The sequence below is a fragment of the Erigeron canadensis genome, chromosome 3 (assembly GCF_010389155.1).
Source record: "Erigeron canadensis isolate Cc75 chromosome 3, C_canadensis_v1, whole genome shotgun sequence".
NCBI lineage: Eukaryota > Viridiplantae > Streptophyta > Magnoliopsida > Asterales > Asteraceae > Erigeron > Erigeron canadensis.
Window position 1 is genome coordinate 22,979,140 of NC_057763.1, and position 25,617 is coordinate 23,004,756.

A 25,617-nucleotide genomic window follows, 5' to 3' on the forward strand; every position below is an offset into this window, starting at 1 on the left:
AGAATGCACTCAGTATGAATATAATTCCAATAGATTTAGAAATCGACAATGGCAACTAATTTTAAGCAAAAAAAAAACAAAAAAACAAAAGCAAAGTAACTTAATTTGTAGTACTTCATAGATAAAATTATAAATTTTTTATCTAATAGATTATAAAATATTGTAGATAATAATGTAGGATATAATCAAAGTAAACAAAACATAGTTTATTGTAGAAGTTTGAAGTATAAGAGGACTTTGAATGGTGGTATGTCATTTTTATTTTTATGTATGTCAGATTTACAACAGCTCCAACATATCATTTGAGATATCATTTTCAAAGCATTACCAACAAGGCAACAATAACTCGTCAGTTTCTCATTAATTTATTAATTTTTACAATTATTTAACCAAATATTAAATGAAAAAACAGAAAGAGTGGCTTACATTGGTTGGGTACCAACCGTATTGCCTCTCTCGTCAAATGCTCGTCACTTAACTCACGAAAGGAAGTGATTTGCAAAACTGGCGAGGTTGTGCCTATGGTGTCATAAAAATGACATACGTTAATTTGCAAGTGATGAACACCATTGAGAGCCCTCTAAACTATAATAATGTTTTCGATTTTTAAACATAAACAAAAAGGTGTTGATAGAAATGAAAGTACAACACTACAACGTATGTAGTTTGCAAGAACTTAAGTTTAGAGTTTTTTAAACATAAACAAAAAAAGTATTGATAAACAAAAAGGTGTTAATAGATGAGTGCGAGTAGCAAAATGCAAGGCAACAAACCTCGTTTAACTGACTTTGCATCATCATAATTCATAAACCAAGGTAAATATGCCAACACTAATTAAAGACCAACTGATAATTAGATTCAATGAAATATGCAACAAATGAATCCCATTATGTAGAGTAATAGAGCACTTATATTGTGTTTGTCAGCTTAAACATGACAGAAGATCATATGTTGCATAAACAAAATGCATTCACAAAGCTACAAATATAGAAAATAAAAAAAGAAAAGAAAAAGAAAGACAGAATACTCGAGGTTTCGTTATGTACCAATGCCCTACTCCATACAGGTTTTGGCATGTGAACACCATGAGGGGGTTATGTATGGTGGCGGGGTTCTGAATCCACAATTCCATTTATCTTTTTCAGCAGCTCAGGCTTGTTGGCGCCAACAAGCTTATCAATTTGATTTCCGTCTCTAAGGAAGAAGAACGTTGGAGTAGCTTTTATATCCCATTGTGTACTAAAATCCTGCATGAGCACATAAGAAAGACTCCATCATTAGGTGGTAGGAAGCCAAACACTTACATAGCAATTGGAATTTCTGGTTCAAGATGCTGCTAAACAAGCGTGAGTACAAACAGGAGGCAGAAATGGCTTTATGGTACAACCGTGTTAAATAGATTTAAGATGTATTTTTAATGCATAAAATCTTCCAAAAAGTTAATGTAATATACAACCTTGATAACCATATTTGACCACCATTTGTTAGAAAGAACAAGAACTATTTGGACAAAAACCTACCAGAAATTGACCAGTTTTGACCACAGAACCAAACTATTTGATTCATCCATTTTGCGACTTCGACGTACAACAGAGTCATATGCTCCAAGAAGGGACAAATGTTGACATTTCGGACTTTGTTTCTTCCTAGAACGTAATAAAGGGACACATTTTGATCTATTATATTAATTAGGCTGAATTTCAATTTCAAATTAGATAGTTGATATTGGTGTTAAAGTTGACAAAAACACTTATATGAATCTAAAAAAAATAACACTTTGACTTTAAATGCATTGTGGAAATGAAATAGGTATCGTCCTCAGGTAGGTTGTCGGTTCAAGACCTGTTAGAAGCAAAGTTGGATAGGTGTGTGTGTAAGCCATTGTCTTTCAAAAATATAAGTCAAGTAGTACTCGTTGTACATTTCCATCATTAGGATCTGTTTCCAGAGATTGAATCTTATTATTCAATTTTAATAAGAACAACAGAAACTAGTGATATAATAGTACAAGGAACAAGCAAGGAGGAAGTATAGCTTACTGTTAATTCATCAACATCTACAGATAGAAACATAAGAGAAGGGTGTTTCTCAGATAGCTCAATGTAGTATGGTGCGATCATTCTACAAGGGCCGCACCATGATGCACTGAAGTTGGCAACCACCTGTAACCAAAACAAACATATAGCAGGTACTGCTTTTCAATAAATATTGCTCCCTCTATATGTTACAAATCGCAATGATATCTATTTTTGGGTGTCCCACGAAAATTGCACAAGATTCGTTTATTTGGAAGAAAAAAAGTTGCAAGCTAAACATCACCGATTTCTTTATTGTTGTCATTTGAAAGTCTCTCAAGCTAATGATTTTGGTCAATAAGGTCTTCATAGTTTCCGCAATAACTAAAAGGTAATTTAGATGATTAACACAAACTTGAAAACTGTCAAGATCTCACTCGAGTAAAGTACAAAAAATTATCTTGAAAGGAAATGCGTCACATGGGTCGAAAGTCTCCCAAAGTGAGCTTTTAATACATATATGTTACATCATGCTATCTAATAAGTTAAAAAACCTACGAAAATGTACAGTTTTTATAATCACTTTGAATATCCTTATTATTTATAACAATTTGACAAAAAAGCGTTCTGGGTCAACCTACCCCGTTTTGACCAATATATAAATTGATCCATTTTGGCTCATAACCAACCCTTTTCTGCACCTCTACAGTATATAAATTATACAAGGTACTTAATAATATCAAAATACGACCCATTACTTACTATTTTGTGTTCCTTCTTTGCTTCTGATAACTTTTGATCCCAAGCATCCTTGGTGGTGACAAGAGTCACATTACCTCCAGCAAATTCAGCATGATGATCAGAGTCATCTCCATCGTTCTGACTCTGAAAATAATAGATGCATCAATTTTCATGGTTCATCTAATTTCAATATATATAAGTTTTAGACTAACTATCAAAAACACTTATATTTCATGCTATACTATTGTAAGTATGCTACTTGTTTAACACATATATGGTATGAAATATAAAAAAAAATAATCCGAAATACAGCTCCCAAAATGGTATAGGCTTTATCTCATCGATTTTCATACACATAGTACACATATATGAATAACCAATTGAGGCAATGCACACTCTAAGTGAGCCACCAAATATGATTAAGAAACATGAGTGTTAATTATACTCACTGCCAACATCCTGGTTACCAAGCCAACTAGAGATAATAACATAGGATCATACTCTCATCTTTTTAAAATTTTATATAAATTTAATAGATAACCCATAGGGAGATAGACTAACTCATCTATATTATCTTATAAATAAGCAAACAGAACTAGGAAGAGTTTTGGGAAGAACAAAGGCCAAAAAGGGTTCAACTTTACATGAGGGGAATTCATGTATTCACATAATCAATAAGAAGCTGAGATGCATGCGATGTATTTCAACCATATTGACCATCAAAATGATTCCCTTGTTTCTCCATACTAAATTAGCCGTACCACTCAACCTCAAAACATAGTTAAATTGCAGCAATCTCTGAATTGTTCTGTTAATTTGTTTGAATAAGACCAGGTCCATGCGGCATTCAAGGTGGCTCATCAACCAATAGGTTGTGGCCAATCCCATTGATAAATTGGAACTATTGTGATTACTTGTATTTCTAAAATTTTTTAAAAGAAAAACAAATGGTTTGAAAGTTTCAACCAAATATACTGGAATGCATAGGGTATAGGGTTCAATTTACATGAGCTCGGTGAATTAAGGTCAGAATACAAATGCAAAAGTTTTTGAAGCAAAGACCCTGAATGCATCCTATAGAGCAGAACAGTCAATAGAAAGCGGCATTGTGTACCATGGTGCATACCAATTAAGCAAAATCTTTGAAACTTATCTTTAGATAGGATGCACATATGCTCATGTCTTCATTGATCACACCATTCAGATCTTAAACTACTATTCAAGTGGGACCTTAGGCATGCATATGATTATCCCACTGTAGCCCTTATTATGCCCTTGACGATAATGCCTAATTGCCTATTAACTTTTCCTAATGTTCTCTGTATAGTAATACCCCCGATTTGATTTTCTAACAAGTCCATGTAGTAGGACTTAGATTAGTTGATATAAACTGACTTTAGGGAGTTACATGAAAGGCACATTCCAAACTTAATTTCATTGCTATCTTGTTGAGGTCATATATTTTGTTATACTACCAACAAATACCTAGCTTCCCAGACTCCAGTTAAAGAGAACACTGCTCATGTTTATGATTGGCCTACATCATAATGTGAAGAACAATGTTGATGTTTGCCATTCTTACGAAGATCTATAAATAGGAGGTAGTAGTTGTATACTTTTATTATCATGCTTATATATATTATCATAGACAATTATCGTTATTGCAGATCATGGATAGTTGACCTGTTTACTAAATATAGGTCATTATGTTGCTTACAGGTATTATCATAATGTAGATTAGTCATTTTAATTGGAAATTCATTTGGCATCATCAAAGTTGTATGATATCAATAGACTAGTGAGTTTTTTTGTTACAAAAACTTTTAAGAGATCTATCTTGAATATTGATCATATTAGTTTTGGTTAATGGACAACAACATGAGAAAAACCTTCATTCAAGTTCCAAGCTCTTGAATTTACTGGTTAACATTTATTTGCATGCTCACTTGCTCAGGGTGTATCAATTCTTCTTACTAAATAAAGTGTTGATATATCATTACCTAAAAAACAAAACAAAATAACTTCCTGCCTCATCAATAATTTTGGCAGAAATATGATAATTATGAACAAAAAACAAAAACGTATGATGGTCGGGTAGAATGTTCTAAATTGAAATGCTTTTCAAGCAACCAACTTTATTTTCCACCTCCCAGCAAGTCCAAAGCCCAAATCCACAAGTAGACATGTTCAACAACTCAGAGCAGCCATTTAGGGAGTTTGTATGGTGGGGGACTCTAACGACATATATTTAGTCGGCAAAATGTCTGACACCCATATTACCAAAAAAACAAAATCCCTCATATTGTGGAAATACGCACAATTCACGACAACGGCTATTTTAAGGATAATGGATTCAAGTGTTAAAGCATATAAATAGTAACCAAGTGGAAGAATTCATATGAGATTAAAAAACTAGTGTGTTCTTGTCAAAACATGCAAAGTAATGCAAACTTTGTGATGTTAATAGGCACTGACCAAGGAATACTCACCCTAGAGAAGCATATCCCCATTCTGATGTGAACCGTATTTATGCCAGCGTATTCTGAAAAATAATCAAAGTTTAGCATGACTGCATATAATATACTAAACATAATATAACTATATACAAAGTAGCATATGAACATAACTACTTTACAGAAAAACTGTTACCAACTCCCATCCACCGCCACCACAAAGATAACAACCAGAAGAAAACATGTCAATACACAATCTGTTAATAATGCTAGAAACTGCCATAATATATTGCAACATATTCCTCTCCAAACCTCTATCCCTACATGAAAAAGAACATCACTTTGTCTCAATATTACTGCCCACCCGCTACCTATTTCAAATTTCTCCAAATACCATCCACTTCTAAGATACTTCACCATTCCACCCATTATTACACAAAAGTGTTTTTCAAAATTTTTTAACTATGTGTGTATTTAAAAAGGACATAAGTGTGATGCAACTACCTTGTGCATCAATGACATAAGCACTATACAGAAAATAAATACTCAAATTAAAGGCTTGTTTGTTTTTCACGCATTAACTGTTACATAGATTTAGCGTTTGTCTAAATGAAGGTCTGTAAAGAGCTAAAAAGTCGGTGACTTTTGAACTTGAGTCATCTTTTTATGGATTAAGATAAAAATAAACATATCCGTGTACCCTACTACATTACGATATTTAGATGAAATTATGAAACTCGAAAGGTAGAAAAATACATTTATTCTTCAAGCTATCCCGGTAAACAAACCAAAGAAACGGGTCATCTCTTCCGTCTTTCTATTTTAGTTTTTCCCAAAATAACCGTTCTTGCAACTACTTGTCAATTTCTTAACAAAAATGGAAGCTAAACTAACTGTAAATTATTCAACTTTATTCGGACAAAACTGTAACTCAAACCAACTAAAAAACCACATTAACTATACATTCCTAAAACTACGTTTTTATCGTTTTCTCGTGGACACTTATTTCGAGACGGGTGGACGGAGTATATATCGGGATCACTTATATAATTTAAACATACAATGATTAATATAACAGATTTGGGGGTTTTAATCCATAATTGAGAAATCTAAGTTAAAAATAAACAATAAATCACATTATAAAATGAAAAAATAAGAATAGAATAAAAAGATTGATTACAAACCCTAATCAAACGACGACGTATTGAAGAGAGGGTAGCAATAGAGTTGGGAGAGAAAGATGCGCCAATTTTAGATAGACTGTTGTTCGCCTTTACTGCTGTTAAGACTACAGATTAACTTAATTTGGAGTAGTGTTTTTTTTTATTTTTTAATTTTTATATTCGGTTCGATTAGATTAAATAGAAATAAAATGAGGTCAATGTTAAATGTCCAAATTTTTTATGGAAAATGATTCCTCCTAAATTTTTATTCTAAGATACTCCTACGGCCTTATGAATATAACATGTGTATTTCACTAAATCTTCTCTTGAATTTCTACATGTCACCATATAATAAATTAGAAGGATTTTTCAGCTAATGAATTAGGAGGATTAATCATTCCCCATTTTCTATATCAATAATAAGTTGTTGTAGTGGTTTGGAATTCTCTTGATGACCTGTAGGTCTTAGATTCGAATCTCTATTCCACCAACTTTGAGATATAAAGTAGTCCTTCTATGAGAGCTTGACTTGGGTATACCCAGGTTCAAGTCTGAGGGAGCAGAGTTTACTCCTATTAATCGTCATGCTTTCGGTCGGATTAGTAGGGGTTTTCCCCATTGCCTATTTAAAATAGGCATTTCTACTTCGAGAGAGCTCTTTAGCGCGGACCCGGTTAAAACAACGTATGCTAGATTTCTTGCTGTCGAATCACGACACAAAGTTTCAAGCGAAATTCACCTTTCAATAAAAAAAAGTCCAATTTTTTTATGTTTATACTTTTTAATCTATATCTATGTTGTATTAGTATAAACAAACTACTCTCTTTATTTCCAACTTTCGATCTTTAAAATACCTAAAACCTTTAATTTTTAATACATTCCTAAGTTACAAACTAAATCTACTCATAATAGGATTAATATCCTTAAAATATTTTACAACTATATTTATCCAAACTATTTATTCAATACTTCAAATATTTCCACATAATATTTATATAATACTCTTAATAAAATTATTTACAAAAAATATACTCATATCTTTTAACCGTAAAATAACATGTTTAATGTTCAATTCGGTTAGGTCCGAAAGAGAGCGATGGAAGAATACAAATGAACGAATCGTATATATAACAAAAAATAATAATAATAATAATACAGCGTTTGAATAGTCAAGAGTATCGATTTGTCTATAACAGGACATTAGTCGAGGAAGGATAAAAAGCAATACGGTTGACTGTCATACAGATAACGAACCAGACAATGTCGCCGCTAAAATTGTATCAGCCGCCTATAACAAAGCAGTGTCAAGGACATCCACTCACCAGTATCAATCATACAAACCCTAACCAAACACAGGGTTCGAAAATTATCATCGATATTAAGATTTCATTATTTTATTTGCAGCCACCGATTACTCAACTGTAAGCCCTCCTTTATGCTCTTAATCATCATCGATATTAAGACTTCATTATTTTATTTATTTCTTGATAATAAACTAATTATATCTTATCTTTTTAGTTTAATGGCATGCATATCTCATTTCTACATTATCATTTTTACAATATTTTTTATTGTGTACAAAAAGCTACAAGAATTACAAAGACTAAATAAACAATTTGAATATTTGTACAAATAATTAAGTTATTTTTGGGTGACATTTTGTATATATCTTAGATTTGGTAGTTTAAAAAGAATAATAGTTTAAATTTACTGAAATGGTAGTTCAGGTGCAACAAGAGATTGAATAGATGGATCTGGCACATGTTATCGTGGCAGAAGAAGATAGAATAAGCAAATTGTCGGATGCGATTATTCATCGCATTCTGGCTTTCGTTGGCATGAAAGATGCGATCCGAACTAGTAAGATTTCTAGGAGATGGAGGCATATTTGGACTACATTGCCCTATCTTAACTTAGATACTTCAGAGTTCCATAGCTTGCCTCAATTTACCGAATTCGTGAGGCATCTACTATCTCGTCGGAATAACAACGCATTGGTTTCGACAGTTAAACTCAACACCACAGGAACACCGGCCCATGTTGCTGTTAGAAATGTTATAAAGTATGCATTCTCGCTTAATGTTAAGCAACTGACTGTGAGATGTGGCGCTCAAATAAGTTTTTTACCGTTTCCAAAATGTCTTTTCAGTTCTCGCACACTCAAACATCTCACTCTCACTAGTATTCCTGGTCGTTGTCGTCAAACATGCGTCGAAACGGTATCAGGTTGGGACTTTCCATCCTTAGAAACTTTAAATTTGACAAACATCTATTTCAAAGCAGATAAGATCCTCAACCCCTTTTCCATGTGTGTGAATCTAAAGAATCTTACTTTAGATGGGTTTTCCATGTTCGAGGTGGGGATATTCATTATTTATGCTCCACAACTTTCTAATCTTACTATTACAAAGCCATTCGGGTTGCCAAAACTTATTAATGTGGTTGCACCTCAACTTCAGAATCTTACAGCGTCAGTAACCGATGGCTGTTCTCCGTACTCTATGCTGCAGTTGCTCACAGAGGGCTTCAATTCGCTTGAGAAAGTGAAACTTTCTTCACATCAAAAGATACATGTTCCCTTGCTAGTTGATATGTATCATATGTTTTGCAGTGCTACAGTCCTTACTCTTGATAAACACGTCTTTGAGGTATATGCATATCAATTTTTTTGGTTAATGTTTATTAGCATTGCTGATGTTATTCAGAATCATGAGTTTTTAGTCTTGAGTTAGTTTAATTTTTTGGGGATAAAGGTCTTAAGTTAAATGGTAGACCGCAATTGTGATTTGTCACAAAGACACCAGTTATGTTTTTACCAAAAATTGTCACAAGAGTGTAACATGGATATAAGTGTTGTAGCTTACCATGATTGTTGTGCTTAAGAAGTTGACGAGCATCACAAAAAGAGAAGAACAAATTATTTACAACCTCTTTTGCAAATTGACTCACACTTCTTTTGACAAGATAGAAAATTACTCATACGAATTGCAATTTCTGGCTACAGTTTTAAATGGTGATACCAAGCTGGCCACCTACCATAAGGTTGCCGGCTAAGAGCGTGAGTTATTTGATCTCCGATGTGTATATATATATACATCTATATATTATATGTGTATATATATTCCCCTTCAAAAACTGAAAAGTGTTCTATATATACCTAAATTTTGCGATTCTGAAGTATGTCCGTAGCCTGCCCAACGCTTACTGACAGTTGTGAGGTTTTACTTGCATCTAGTCACCTTGTATACGTTAGCAAGAATGTGTAGAGCTGAATGGCTTTACTGCCAACAATGCTCAGTCGTCCCTATTACGACTCTTCTAGTTCTCGATGCTATCTAATACTTCTTTAATGTGACATTTAGTTGTAAGAGTAACAATAGAATTTTAATTGAACCAAACAAATCTTTCAAATTAAATACCTTAGATAATTCATGGAGAATGTCGTAAAACCAATGAAAATGTTATAGGTATTGCGCAACAACTCATTAGCTAGAACTTATTACCTGAAGAAAGTTCGCATGTACCTTATGCATTTGCGTTTGTACGACGAAAGTATTAATTTTTCTATTGCTTATCAGCTTATGTGTGTTTTATTTGTATTTACTGAGTGAAGGCCATCTCGTTATGTCTGGATAAGTTCTCCCTTGAACGTTGTCCATTTAATAACTTGAAGTGCCTCAAGGTACTTGGAGTAGTGTCATGTTACCCCACTCGAGCCAAAAACTACTTGTTGGAGAATTCTCCAAATGCTACCTTCCTCATGGACTCACCTCAGGTATATTTCTTATGTTTTTGCAACCTTTAAACCATATTCAATACTGCAGTTACCGATGTTAATGTTGAATCTTGCAAATTGGTTTATTTTCTTATTACTGATGTTCGGGGTCTTTATTTAAACTGTCAATATACTAGCGCTGGACCTGTGTATGTGATTTTTTAAGGATGCTTGTCTAGTATATTGGGATGGGTCATTGGACTACAACCATTACATCTTTCTCCAAGAAATTTTGTAAATATGTAGACCAATAATCACACTTTTTCCTATAGAGCTTGTAAAAGTTAGGTAGTCTTCTTTGTTTCAAGGATAAAAACGTACTGATTTGGTGATTCTTTAAAAATGAGGACTGCAGAGAAGTTTAAAAATAAAGTAATTAAACATTTTAATAATTCTTTTTCATAGTACATATACAAAGTTCCTATAAATCAATCATTAATTTTGATTTAGGATACACAAATCAGAAGGCAAAAGGGAATTCTTTGGGAACAATAATCAAATTCATCATGAAAAATATAAAGTGACATAAACTTGGAATATTCATCTCCACATATAAAAGTGAGAAATTGATTAAAACTCCAGACTTCTCAATTCTCATTCTGGATTATTGGTTGACTCTCTATGTATCTTTCTTCTTTATAATCTTGGAGTTTTGGCCCTAATCCTCATTAAATGTTATTTCTATACGTTTTTAAGCACGGATTATTTCTACTACTAACGAGTGATATAGAATCATTGACTTAGACGTTGGGATAAACCGTTGAAAAATCATAAATTAAGTGTATCTAGATTTAGCAAAAAAGCAGTTTGTTCAGTGTTATGAGCACAATATTTATGAGTAATCAATCTACTTCTATTGAAGGTGCCACAAAAGATATTAAGGGAGCCGATACCTAATGATGGAATGGCAAACAAGGTAGAGGCAGAAAATAAGCAAGCAGGGACTATGGACAAAGTCAAGAGAGTGTGGGAGGCTAAAATACCAACTATATGTAAAGTTGGAGAGCTGCGTAGCAAAATACAAACATTGGAGAGAACAAAGTGGCAGCTTGTGGAATTGATGCCACATGTTATTAAGGGAAAAATGGCAGAACTGAAACTCCAGGTTGAAAGTGGAAATCCAAACTATGACCGCGTTAGTTGGATAGGGTCTGAGTTCAAATCTCTCTTACAGTTGATACCCAAGTGCGCAAGGTTAACCGTGGTGGCACATTTTTCTTCTATGTATAAAAAGATGAAGCGACTGTCCCATACCTACATCAATGCTAAGCAGTGGGCAAAGATTGAAGCTAAGCTGGGGCATTTTGAGGATTCTGAGAAGGTTTACTCGGATAACATTCAGATTCGCTCTGACGATCTTACAACAGATATTGCGCCGACGCCATCTTTAACTAATGTAAGCCTTTCTGTACTTTGAGTTCACAACTGCGAGTCGATGATCTCACCTTCAAGATTGTTATATAAATGGGCACAAAAGTTTGTAATATAATCTCACCGGGTACCCACTTTTGTTGGTTCCCTAAATCGGTACTATATAACTAATCATGCCCGTATTGGGAAAATCTGGAAATCCCAAACTAGTCCCGACTAGTCTTGTAGTTGCAAAAGAAAATTCCATTGTATTGTGGCATCCATCTTCCATACAAAAAAGCCATTCCAACTTCTCATGCTACATATATGGTTTATCAACCTAAAAACAAATACCATATCAACTAAGATCAAATATGATCCATCTAGGGATCATTCATTTAATATTTAATTTCTTATAATTTATTTATTTTGGATGAATCTTGTTTATTATTTGTGTATATTTATATATTTAGGTCCATATGACACCTTATTGCTCATCCCTACTCTATATATCTCTTTGTAGTTTCTCATGGTTGAAATTTGTTCCCCTTTAATTAAAATTTTCATTTGATATATGTTTTAACAGTTACTAGATAGTGATGCTGATGCACTTCGTATTAAATAATTAATGTGTTGATTTTAAGGTTATAGAACTGGTATGCCTTATTCTTGACTTTACGCAAGATTTATGTTGATGAGATTCTAATTAATTTTTATTTTTCTTTACTTGATCCTCAAAAAAGATGATATTAATTTATGTATTTTTTTGATTAGGATGGTAATACTTTTCTTGATAAGACTCAATGTGAACAAGTTGATGCTGATTTGAAAGATAACACGGAAGAAGTAGAAACAGTGGAGCCTATATCAAAAGAAAGCAGACAACTAAAAAGAAAACGAGCAATTCAAGAGAAAGTTATGAAGGAAGGAAATGAGTGGTCCGCATGTTGGCAATATTTTGAGAAAGTTTACAAGAATCAATTGGATGGAGTGAAAAAGAAGTATGGGAAGTGCAAGCGTTGCAAAAAGCTTATCGAAGCTGAACCGATAATAAATGGTACGCCTGGTCTTAAAAAACACTTTATCAGCTGTGAAGTAAATCCCGAAGTTAGAGCTAGTAAAGGAGTCAGCATAGTGTTTAACAAAGATGCTAGTGGGGAGGGTAGTAGTAGCATTAATGTTTGGAGCCATGATGATCTAGCAATTAAGGAAGCTTTATTAGACTTTTTTGTATGTGCGGAAGTGCCATTTAAGCTTGTAGAACACTGGGCTTTTGTTAGGATGGTTTACCAATTGAATGGGAAGGTAAAATTACCATCACGTCATAAACTATCTAAGGACATTGCCAAATACTACCTAGAAGAAAGAAGTAAATTGTTTTTATATTTAAGTGACCCGAAGACTACCATTCACTTGACTACTGATACATGGACATCATCTTGTCAAAAAGTGAACTATATGGTAGTAACCGCTCATTTCATTGATGAAAATTGGGTCATGCATAAAAGAATTATTAACTTTAGACCCATTGAAAGTCACAGTGGAGATGACATAGGTCCTGAATTGTTGCGTTGTATAGATTGTTGGGGGATTCAAAATGTCATGACTATAACGCTTGATAATGCGTCTAGTAATGATAAAGCTATAGAGTACTTGTTGAAAGAGCTGCCTAACTTGTATGATAAAGGGAAACATTTTCATGTTAGGTGCATGGCACATATTTTAAACCTAATTGTGAAAGATGCTTTACGTAGTCAAACTCATCATGTTGAGCGCGTGCAAAAGGCAATCCGGTACATTAGACGTTCAACACAAAGAATAACAAAGTTTAAAGAATGCATGGAAAAAGAAAAGATTGAATCAGAAATGTTTTTATGTCTTGATTATCCAACAAGGTGGAATTCCACGTATGAGATGTTGAAAAATGCCGTGGGCCTGCAAAAAATCTTTTCGAAGTATCAAAGTGTGGATCAATGTTATAGGCGTGATTTAGTAAGATTACCGGATCGTGATGACTTTAATGCTTGTGAAAAAGTAGTTCTGTTTCTAGAGAAGTTCAAAGATAAAACAGAAATTCTTTCAGCAACTTCAAAGCCTTTATCACATCTTTTTCTTAGAGAAGTCTTAGATGTAGATTATCATTTACGTGTGTGGGAGAGGGACATTGATTTTTGTAATATAGCTGGGCAATTGAGAGAAAAATTTGATAATTATTGGGGAAGGTTAGATAAGCTTAATGACTATTTTTACTTTGCTGTTATCTTGGACCCCACTATGAAATCAGTTTTTGTTAGACATTGTTTTAGAGTGGTGATTACGAATGCAATAACCAAGGAAAATCCGATGTCTATAACTTTCGTTGAGAAGATGGTGGGAGTTTTGGCCGGGGATGTTGAGAATAGGTTAGGAAAGTTGTTTGAGACATACGAAGCAAGGTTTGGCCCTGGTGGTTCAGAATCTCAAGAAGCATGTAACGAAGAAGATGCTGTAAAGTCTCAAGGAAAAAATGACTTCTTCGCGGACTATTTACACATGGAAGGACATGCCTTGTTTCCAACTGAAACCGAATTAATAAGGTATCTTCATGAGCCGGAGGTGAATTTCGAACCTGGATTTGACATACTCAAGTGGTGGAGTTTAAATGAAAATAGGTTCCCAATTGTTGCTCACATGGCTAGAGGCAAGTTAGTTTCTATTTTATTTTCTTTTATTACCTTGTTCCTATATTAACATTATTATATTGTCTTGTTAGATATCTTGGCAATTCAAATTTCATCAGTGGCGTCTGAATCGGCTTTTAGGATGAGCCGCGGTATGTTAGACCCCTATAGAACAAGGTTGTCAACAAACATAGTGGAAGCGTTGATTTGCACACAAGATTGGGTTAGGAAGTCGAGTAACTCTATATATATGGATCAAGTTGAAGACATCTTAAATGATGACGACATTGCCATTGGTATAATCACATTTGTTTGCTTTTGTTTGTATGTTATATCTGTTAAATGGGTACTAACTTTTTTATTTTTCTGTTTTGATACATCTACAGAGATTGAGGAAGCGATCAACAACCAAAAAGATAAAGGAAAAGAACAAATGCTTGTGGAAGAATAATCTTTGTATGTTTGTTGAGCTTAATGTTATTTTGAGAATGTTTGATGTTATATTAGGAACGAATGCAATGTTTGTAACAGATATTAGCAACTAATAGTAGATGGTTAACTATCTGGTATGTCACAATTGACTTGATGCCCTTCTGGTAGTGTCCATATTGCTTTATGATCAGATGATTAAATGTGATAGATGTGACTTTTTGGTTATTGCTTGTCAAGATTTTTGTGGTCTCAGAATGAAGATTTGAATATACGGTTAGTTTGGACTTTGGAACATTTGCATACAGTTGGTTTGAGAGTATCATGGTGGCTTTTTGGATTTCTTTTTTCTTTATATGTTGTGTGCAAAGTGTCTGCCATAGTGTTATAGTGTCCATATTAAGCCATGGTCTTGTATTAGAAGTTATGGAATCCAATTTGTGGTAGTCGAGCAAAACAATCATATAACTTTCACAGGGCTCTCACTAGTCACGAGTGTTCATATGCTGAAACGATATAACCCTTAAGCTGTTCTTTTGATGTTTGTTTGGAATGTGGATGTTAGCGGTTTAAAAAAACTATTTGTTTTCCGTTACAGTTTACCTTTTGATTAACAATGCCTGTCTTCCGAGTTAATTACATGCTTTCGAGTTATCAAGTATGGTAAAACTAGTGTTCATCCGGCTGTGCAATGCACAACCCACTACAAAGCAAGTATCGTGTAATGTAATCAAGGTATATAGAGTTTTAATAATATTAGTCCTTAATACCCATTCTGGATGTTAATATGAAGTAATGAAACTAAGCAAAAAGTTATAGTATAACAAACTTACATGTATTACAATTTACAACAAAGTCTACTGTACGAAACTAACTTGTGACACCATATAGATTTCACCAAGTTATATTGTAACAAAACTACTGGTATTGTTATCAGCTAGACTCCCTAGCTATGCTACAATGTAAACTGCTACTATATATCCTATGTTATCGATCCATGACATGGGCTTGTGATATTTCGAATTAAGATATACTTAGGTGGGAAAAATCAAAGAAAACCATAGGACCCGTAATATTCTCATTTCGTCTAGTTCTTGAGGTTTGTTGGTCGCATTCATTTAGAAGTTGTTCCCTTTGGCTCTCAACTTCTGCAAACTGACTTATTTCTGAGTATCTTTCTTGCATTTCTTGCAGGTCTACTTCCACGGAATTGTTTAATGTCTTTAATAAGTCGATTTCATCTGTTACAGATGCCTGCGATTAGAAATTGGATGTTTGTTCGCCTTCCTGTCCGGTTAAGAAAACACCGGTTCGTCTTCCGATCCGGTTATGAAAACATTGGATATGTGCTTTCTTAGCTTCTCTTTCCCAGTTTCATGATTAATCAAAGATATTTTCATCTCACTGTAACGAAATAGAAGGCATCCAGTTTCCAATTGCAGCTCACAGGGACCAGTACAAGAAAACTGAAAGTGGGAAACAAAAAAAGAGTAAGTTAACACATAATTAGATCCATAAAGATATATGAAATTATGAATAAGGTGGAAGCACTAAATCATACTTCTCCAGATATAACCAACCCACTTAGAGAAAAGTGGATTATAAGCGAGAGATCCAACCAGAGCAAATCACTATTTACAAATTTCATCTTTTAGCTCGTACAATCCGTAAATAAACATTTAAAACACGATATTGAACATATAACTATAAGCATAATTACAATTAAACCTCCGGTGAAACTTTGACAGCATCTCTCAAAGCTAATAAAACTGCCTCTGTTTCTTGCTCAAACTTGCTACAAAGTTTCATTCCATTATCCAAAACCAGATTATTATAACCTTCATCTAAAGCCCCCATTGAAATCAGATCTAAAATTCATTATTCTAACTGTAACAAGTTTTCTGAAGCCATATAATATGTATTATTGACAGCCAACTAAATTTTTTTTTGTTATTCTAACTTTAACAAGTTTTCTGATACCTCACCAGAAACAAAGGTACCAGAGTATCATAGGTTGTATTTTCGTATCTCACAACCAAAAGAGAGATTTAAAAAGATCCAACATAGTCTGGAAAATGTAAAATGACACTCAAGCTGGGCAGTGCAACTTTATACTTTTAACACTTTTCATCGTTGTAACACTTGGATCAATCACTTACGCTCTCGAATTGTAATTATCTTAGATTTATAATATTAAAAGTAGCACAGAGGGACGATTGCTTCCTTCCGGGGGTTTTATGCCGGCAAAACAGAAGGATTAAGGGCTTTTCCTCGTCAACAAATCACGGTGTTCATACTCCTTTTATGCATTTTACTTTATTTATCGTTTATCTTACAATTATCGCTAATATCTTTACGTTTTGCTTAATCTGATCAACTTTTACAAAGTAATCTTTTTATTTACGTTCAAATACTTTAGTTAATCATATTTTATGCATTTATATTATTTTTCAACGAATTATTAAGTATAATCACGTTTTAACATTTTTTATTCAAGATCTTGGCACTTTAAATGTTTATTTATTAGATTTTATAAGTAGGTTTTTACTTTTACAGTCCTATCTTGATAAAAAAATATTCATTTTAACATTATTTTACATGATTATTCAATATTTAGCAATACGGTACATTTTCGCAATTATGTTAACATCTCAGTATACTGACCTTTCAAGATCTTTAAGCACACAACCTCACGAACGAAAGTTTGGTTACATAATTAATCTAAGTCTTCAACGTAGATTATCTTAGGTAATTTTTGACCAAAACAGGGGTCTTCGGCCCCGCGCTTTAGTTTAGGGTTTGAAGTCTAACGGCTAACCCTACGAATTCAAACCCTAAACTAAAGCTTAATTTCTAATCAAAAATGATTTCACATGTATAATGTTAAAAATCTATGCAAAATCATTTTTAATTTTATGCATGCATTTTAGAAAAGTTACATTATAAAGCCTTAAACTTTAAACCCTTGGGGGCTAAAAGCTAATCCGAAGGGGAAGTGTGATCACGGGGGCCTTCGGCCCCGCGCTTTAGTTTAGGGTTTGAAGTCGTAGGCTAAATCTATGAATTCAAACCCTAAACTAAAGCTTAATTGCTAATCAAATTTGATTTCACATGTATAATGTTAAATATCAATGCAAAATCATATATGATTTTATGTATACATTTTAGAAAAATTGCATTCTAAAACCATAAACTTTAAACCCTTGGGGGCTAAAAGCTAATCCGAGGGGGAAGTGTGATCACGGGGGCCTTCACGCTGTATTCTTAAAATCATTTTTGATTTTAAATGGGTTTCTTGGTATGTAACTCATTTTGTTTTGTCTCAATGTGTTATACAAAATCATATGATTTTGTATAGCTTTTCCCTAATGTATGCGTAAAATATTTTCATTTTGAATAGGTTTTCAGACTTTATGACTAAAATCAAAAATGATTTTGAATAAATTTCTTTTTAAGGAAGTCATTTGGTTTGACTCAATGTGTTACACAAAATCATATATGATTTTGTATATTTTCTTGACAATTAATGTATGCGTAAAATCATATATGATTTTGTATAAGTTTTTCACACTGTATGCATAAAATCAAAATTGATTTTAAATAGGTTTATTTGTATATAACTCATTTGCCTTGTCTCAAATTTATACGTAAAATCACATATGATTTTGAATAAAATTTTCATAGTGTATGCTTAAAGCCAATTTTGATTTTGAATAAGTTTATTTGTACAGAAGCATATACAAAATCATATATGATTTTGAATATGTTTAATGATACCGAACTCACTTTTTTTTGGCTAGATGTATGAATAAATTCATATATGATTTTGTATAGGGTTTTGACACTCTATGGGTAAAATCATTTTTGATTTTAAATGGTTTTCTTTGTATGAAACTCATTTGGTTTTGTCTCAATGTGTTATAAAAAATCATATATGATTTTGTATAGGTTTTCCCCAGTGTATGCGTAAAATCATTTTTGATTTTGAATAGTTGATTTTGAATAGGATTTTCGCAATGTATGCGTAAAATCATTTTTGATTTTGTATAGTTCATTATATATAGGATTTTTACACTGTAAAAGTAAAATCAAATATGATTCTAGGCATAAGAACACAAGTAACTAAAACCTCAATACAAAATCAAATTTGATTGCACAAACAAAGTTACAAAACACAAATTTAACAAATTCAGATTTTAGAATAGATTTATGTATAATCAAGTATGATTGGCTGTACAATCAGTAAATACGTATATAATCAAATTTGATTTAGTACATACATTTTGGTTTAAACATTTCATCAAACACTTTGTGGGCAAAACTCATTATAAAATTTTTAAACAACAACAACCAAAGATACAACTTCTTATCATATAAAAAACAAAAATAAGAGAAAAAAACTACAAATCATGGATAAAAATGCTTTGTTTATCCATTTTTTATATAAAAAAACATAAACTACATAAAGTATCATTCTAATAATATCTAAAACATCATCTTCCACTTATTGTTGTTGTTGCTAGTGGTTTGACATAAAGATCCAGATTGTAGTGGTAGTGGTGGTGGCGGCGGTCGGATATGGTGGTGGTGGTCACCGTCCAAGGAGGAAGAGAGAGGGAGAGAGTGTGTGTTTGTGTGTGTTTCCATCGGGGGGAGGAAAGGGAAAAATAAAGTTTTTCTTTTATTAAGCAAATTTACATATATGCTCCTCCATGTTTTTTTAATTAAGGCATAAGTTTCAATCATATCTTTTGATTGAGATGATCAAATGGCTAGGATTTGGTCCTTGGGTTTCATGAAAAATTAAGGATTCAAATGAACATATTGGTAATAATATTATGTAATCTATAATCATGATGGTAAAATGTAGTTTTATGTTGTTTTAAAAATTGTCAATCACATTTATTTACATTAGTAGATAAATAATAATTAAATAATAAATAATACTAATTTATAAATTCGAATCACAGACATATTATTATATACACCAATGATATGCAACGGAATGAACTGTAACACAGTGAAAAAAAATTCAGGTTAAGATATGTATATTTTGTTAGTAAATACAAATATTGTTTTATGTTTGAGAGGTTAGGGGTTTGAACTTTGAACCCCAACCCCCCCCCCCCCCCCCCCCCTTTTTTGTTATTTCTCATTATCTTCCATTGCGGCCTCCTTTCTATTTTAACCTTTTCTATTCTATTTCATTTATAGTTTATTATATATACATGATGATTGATGATAGATTATAATAGTATATATGTAATTTTATAAATCACTTATAAAACATATACTTAACTAGCTGTATTGTTTGTTTAGTTATACAAATATAGATAGTGATAATGAGTACATCAATAAGCTAAATATAAAAATAATCATGAAATTATGTTTAATATGCGATACATAACACACGAACATCAAATGAAGTTTGACCCCTCCAAAAAATATTTCAAGTTCCGCCATTGATTAGGATATTATGTTTCATATACAAAATGTGATGGAATATACATGTAAGCAAGAATAAAAAATAGGGTTTAAAAAAATAAATAAAATCAATTTAACATATTATGATCACCACCTCACCGGTACTTGGTCAAGGGGTCACAAAAGAAGTTCTAGTCATTTTTTTCTAACTGTACAAATTTTTTTATGATCAGTTAAAAATATTTGGTACAAGTTGAAGTACTTTTCAAATTAGTAACACTTGTTAAAAATTAAAAGTTTGTTTTCTTCTTCTTTTTTTTTTTTTTATAATTAGTATATTTAGATTTCTAGATTTGAATTTCGTAAAGTTAAATTAACTCTTAAAAACCGTTCCAAAAAAAAAAGAACTCTTAAAAAACTAACAAGAACCATTTTGAATTGAATTGGATAAACAAACAATTTTATAATGTTTAAAAGCAAAAACAAATGATGAATAATGATTTCTATAACAACATTATACATTTCCTTCATACATGTTCTAAAAATCAAACAAACAAGTGATAAATAAAGAGAATTCTATTTTAACTGCAGATGCTGTTACATTACACAATTCTTAATCATGGCGTTTGGCTTGAAGATTGAGGATACTCATGATCCAACAACCTGATTTCGGCTATCATTCTAACCACTTGATCCATTTTTGGTCGCGTTTCAGGTGTTTTAGACACACAAGTCATGGCTATTTGAAGCATCTGAACCATTTCTTCTTCTACATTTTGATACTTAATAAGGTCCACATCAAATACCTCAGCAGTCCATTCTTCTCTGACAACGGACTGAACCCATCTTGGGAGGTCCACTACTTCATCTTGACCCGCGGCAGATGATGACTGGACTGGTGCTTTCCCAGTCAGCATTTCAAGTAATAGAACTCCAAAGCTGTAGATATCGGACTTTTGAGTGGCTTTTTTGGAATCTATTACTTCAGGTGCATGGTAGCCTGATGTTCTAGGAGGCAGAGTAGGAATGCCCATAAGAGGAGTTAGCCCGAAATCTGTTACATGTCCTTGGTTGTCTTGATCGAGAAGTACATTGGCAGATTTGATGTTTCCATGACATAGTTTTCCTCCATTTGCCAAATGAATGTGTGCTATTCCTTTTGCTGTTCCTAGAGCAACTTTTAGTCTAGTTTCCCAGTCGAGCGTTCTTCCTGAACCCCTGTTACCTATATCATGAAAAGGAATTTCTTGTGGTTAAAGATTGCTTGTGTTGCTTAAAAAGAAAAGGGTCATATATGTTTCATGGGAAGCAGTAAGTATACAACATTTTAGCCATACAGAACAAGTACTAGTATTGTGCACGATGTATAGCTATATGAAATATACATTTTTTTTGTGATATAGCAAGTAAATTATCAACATAGAGCAATTTCACAATGTAGATGCAAAATATAGATGACATACCATGTAATAGCGATGACAAGCTACCCGATGTTGCACAATCATAAATAAGTAGCTTTTCATCTTTTGAATAGTAATAAGCAAGAAGAGGAACTACATTTGGATGTTTTGCAACATTCCCAATAATCTCCATTTGTTGTTCAAATCCTCTTTTTCCAACGACAACTTCTTTTAGTCTTTTTACAACCACCATTGTCCCTTCTCCTAAAATCGCTTTATAAGTGGTGCCATAACCTCCTTTTCCAAGAACTTCAGCAGACGCTCTAAGTAAGTCTTCAAGATCAAACTTATAAGATGTTCTGTCAAAGAAAACTAACTTGTTCCTCCCAGCTGGTTCTTGCACCCCACTACTAAAGTCTTCTTTAGGCGTTTCGATTCTCCCTATGCCTAAAGCTTTACTTTTACTCCCACTTGCTACACCTTCTTTCTTTTTTGCACAGAATAGTAGTAGTGTTAAAAGAAGAAGCAATAGCACAGAAGAAGAAACCACGGAAATGGCAATTACAGCGCCTTTGCTTAGTTTCTTGTTGTCCTTTTGTTGAGAAGGTAATCTTTGGGCAGGAGGAACACGCATTCGTGGAGGAGGTATATTTACATTAGTTGAGGGTGATGGTAATGGTGGTGATGATGATGGTGATGCTCTAGGTGTGGGTGATGGTGATGGTGATGGTGATGGTGTGGGTGATGGTGAGGGTGCGGGTGATGGTGATACACACTGGGTAAGGGGTGACCCACAAAGCCCGGAATTCCCACCAAAGGCTGATGCAGGGAACTTTTTTAACGATGTTGGAATCGATCCATTAAGTTGGTTATTGCTAACATTCAAGTTTTTAAGATTTGAACTTTGGAGATCAGGAACGGATCCAGTGAGCAAGTTTCTCTGAAGGTTTAATGTATTGAGATTTGTCAAATTCTGTATCGAGTCAGGAATGTTTCCAGTGAAAGAGTTGGAGGAAAGATCGAGTGTTACTAGTTGTGAAGAGAGATCAGAAGGTATTTCACCAGAAAACGAGTTTTTGTTAAGGTATATATCGCTAAGAGAAGGTAAGGAAAGAATATCAGATGGAAGACTTCCATTAAGAAAATTAGAGTGCAGACTAAGGATAGTAAGTGCATCAAGGTTTCCTAATGTGTTGGGTGGAATAGGACCGTAGAGTCCAATACCAGGCAACCGAAGAGTAGTTACACGTCTGCCATTGCAACTGACACCGGACCATGATGTACAAACTGAGGTTTTATTTTTCCAGTTGAGTTTCCGACCTTGAGGAACAGAAGCAGCAAAATTCAGAAGGGCAATTTTGTCCGAGTTCAAATCAGCAGTGATTAGTGGCAAGATCAGCAGAACGAAAAACAGCAAAGACTGAACCTCAACGGAATGCAGCTTCATTTTTTCTGCCTCGGCTCAAGCTCAATAAAATGTCGCAGAGGTGATTATAGGCATGAGTCCTGCAATGACACCAATGCATAAAGTTTGACAAATCCCCGTCGATTCTAACAATCATTGATCATAGAATCGGATGATAAGAAACTATAGTAACGATGTATGATATAACGAATTCAAGAATCGATGTATACACAGAACTACAGAAAGGGTCAGCTCTTAACTGATCAAAAGGAGTTGGCCTTATTCTTAAAATAGACCAATTCAAAGTAACATGGCAAAATGCTAAGAAACTACAGTCCAATTGGCATATATCTAGCAGACACAAAACTAAAGGGTGCCAAGTCAATTATTGTACCATTGCACAGCAGTAATACATGAAACATCAAAGGAATGAAATAGACTAAACAGCTATGATTATTATTCTTTTATTTTTGTTTTACAAATAAAGACATATATGGGTACTGCAATTCCTTACACATTCTATCTCATGTTTCTTTCCATTTGTCCAAATGATACCCATAAATTTCATTCTTTACTTGTACTAGTTAATCAACCCGAACTAATAGACGTTTTGCAAATAAACCGAATGATATCCTCATAGCTTTAAAATATGTTGTCATATTAAAATGTATAATAACATCGTTAAATAAGTTGGAAAGTTGTGACAAACTATTATGTAAAAAATGAAACTAAACGGAAACAAAAGTTGTGTAGTGATGGACACACGTTAAAACACATTTGGTTGGAAAAAAAAAACAAAAAAAAAGTATGATGATTTCATAATTAAATTAAAAGGATGTGTAGGAATACAATTTTTAAAAAATCATATGTCATCATAATCTTTTTTGAACAATCTTTCTATATTAATATTACACTTACAAACAAATTGTTTACAAACACTGAGTTTTTTTACGACTAAACACAATCTAAACTCTTGTTCACCAAAACCATAACCAAATTGATAACTATGAAGCTGTTCAAAAATAATAATAATAATAATAATAATAATAATAATAATAATAATAATAATAATATAATAATAATAATAATAATAATAATAATAATAATAATAATAATAATAATATATTATAAAGGAGGACCCTTTTTTTGAAATTCTCAAAAGATGAATTTAAAGTACTTAAATTGTCTCTCTTTTTTATTCATTAATTTAAACATTTCTACCTAATATACCTATAATACATTTAAATCTCAACTACTCATTTTTCTTTCTCTTCTCAAATCTCAACCACTCATTTTTTCTATCTCCTGCATAAATCATTTTATTCCTCTAATTTATTCAAGATCTTTTATCTCAAAAACCGTATATCGATAAATTATAAAAATTGCATGGGTGTTCTTAAAATTTCGTACTCTTTCATTAGAGATGTCATTCGATATACTTTCGATGAATTTTCAAATTCGAGGGCGTACGGCTAAGGCATTTAACTATCATACTCTATGCCTTATCACCTGCTATTACCTACCACCCCACCATCTTACCGCTGCAACGCGTGGACACTATCTCTCGTAATAATAATTGATAACTATGAAGATTTTAATTTTCAACTGGCCATAGCTAGACACTACTGCTAAATCTTCATTTTCTCATTTTTTTTTCATAGACATGTTGGAACCACGTTAGTGTGACCGTCTATGATAATTGACGATAACTGAAATTCCTATGTCTAATAAATATATAATGGACGGTATTTACTCTTAAAGACGTACTATAGGGTTTTCCATTAGATGATTAGAACTATGAGGACTAATGTTACACACATTAAACATCAAAGGGGTTAAATGTGTAAATACTCTAATTATAAATAGAGAGTCATAAACCCTAAGTTAAGGTTAATGAGACACTAATCCCTCACTAATTTTCGTGTGTCTTCCTCATCTAATTCGTGCATAACATTAGTCGAGTTCATCCCATTATTACTCAATCATCTTGTTATGGGAACCCGAAATCAATAGCAATTATGCTTTATACTCTTACAGGTTCCACAGGACGATTGGGGATGCTTTATCACTCGAATCGAATCATGTTTATTCCAACAAAGACAATTATGTAAACATCTACACAAAATCCACACATATTTACAATAACCTGTCCACCATGGGACTAAAACGATTCGTTGATGGATCTTGACACTATATAATGTCGTCATAAAATACAGTATAAAACTAATGCATTTCCTAGCTAGCTAGCAAAAGATTTACAAATAAATATATAAAAAAAAGAGTGTAAATTATTTATGAATGTATAGAGAGAATGAGAAAATGTCATAATTCAAGAGTGTGTTACCTTTAGAACTCCTCTGAAATTCAGATGTAGTACCAAGATATAGATATATAGAATGTTATGTAACACAATAAATAGCTCAACAAAGTTGCATCAGCATATTTAGCAGTAGCTAAATTTGGAAGCAGGCAGATAAGAAAATGTTATAACTCAACATATACACACATGCACTACACGTGTGTGTATGTGTGTAAAATGAAAATGGTTGGGGCTAGAAAAACTGAGTTGCTACGTTCGTGAAGTAAACGGAAGGTTAATTAAGCAAAAACAAGAAAACAGATCTCGAGAGCTCAAATAATGGTTTCTTTCTATATATCTCACACATACACACAAATAGACAAAAATGTGTGTTTGTGTAATGAATGAATAAAGAAAGGGAGTAGAAGAAGCAACTTAACCACTCTGTTTGACAATGGGCCGGGGGTGATATATATGTTGGGGACAGGCAGAGTAGCTAGAGA

The 25,617-nt window shown here is 33.0% G+C and overlaps 3 protein-coding genes across 5 annotated transcripts; 1 reads left to right on the top strand and 2 right to left on the bottom strand.

Annotated features, from left to right (window-relative positions):
* Positions 1–834: 834 nt before the first annotated feature.
* On the bottom strand, positions 835–6,534 carry LOC122593062 (thioredoxin H-type-like). The gene is made up of 5 exons (XM_043765405.1): positions 6,394–6,534; positions 5,246–5,298; positions 2,778–2,900; positions 2,040–2,162; positions 835–1,247 (listed from the first exon to the last, which is right to left on the bottom strand). The coding sequence occupies exons 2-5, from the start codon at positions 5,264–5,266 to the stop codon at positions 1,095–1,097; spliced, it is 420 nt and encodes a 139-aa protein (XP_043621340.1). The 5' UTR covers positions 5,267–5,298; positions 6,394–6,534; the 3' UTR covers positions 835–1,094.
* Positions 6,535–7,688: 1,154 nt separating this feature from the next.
* On the top strand, positions 7,689–14,814 carry LOC122591014 (zinc finger BED domain-containing protein DAYSLEEPER-like). Of its 3 annotated transcripts, none has more exons than XM_043763201.1 (8): positions 7,689–7,793; positions 8,095–8,729; positions 8,832–9,020; positions 9,986–10,147; positions 11,010–11,543; positions 12,272–14,177; positions 14,250–14,453; positions 14,544–14,814. In XM_043763201.1, exons 2-8 carry the CDS (start codon positions 8,121–8,123, stop codon positions 14,606–14,608), a joined length of 3,669 nt encoding a protein of 1,222 aa, XP_043619136.1. In that variant the 5' UTR covers positions 7,689–7,793; positions 8,095–8,120; the 3' UTR covers positions 14,609–14,814. The 3 variants fall into 3 exon arrangements, with proteins under 3 accessions (XP_043619136.1, XP_043619135.1, XP_043619134.1); XM_043763200.1 differs by having other exon boundaries at positions 8,095–8,434; positions 8,522–9,020; XM_043763199.1 differs by having other exon boundaries at positions 8,095–9,020.
* Positions 14,815–20,497: 5,683 nt separating this feature from the next.
* Positions 20,498–25,243, bottom strand: LOC122593765 (probable inactive receptor kinase At5g58300). Its single transcript, XM_043766210.1, has 3 exons — positions 25,160–25,243; positions 21,474–22,916; positions 20,498–21,235 (listed from the first exon to the last, which is right to left on the bottom strand). The coding sequence occupies exons 2-3, from the start codon at positions 22,855–22,857 to the stop codon at positions 20,628–20,630; spliced, it is 1,992 nt and encodes a 663-aa protein (XP_043622145.1). The 5' UTR covers positions 22,858–22,916; positions 25,160–25,243; the 3' UTR covers positions 20,498–20,627.
* Between the last annotated feature and the right edge of the window lie 374 nt (positions 25,244–25,617).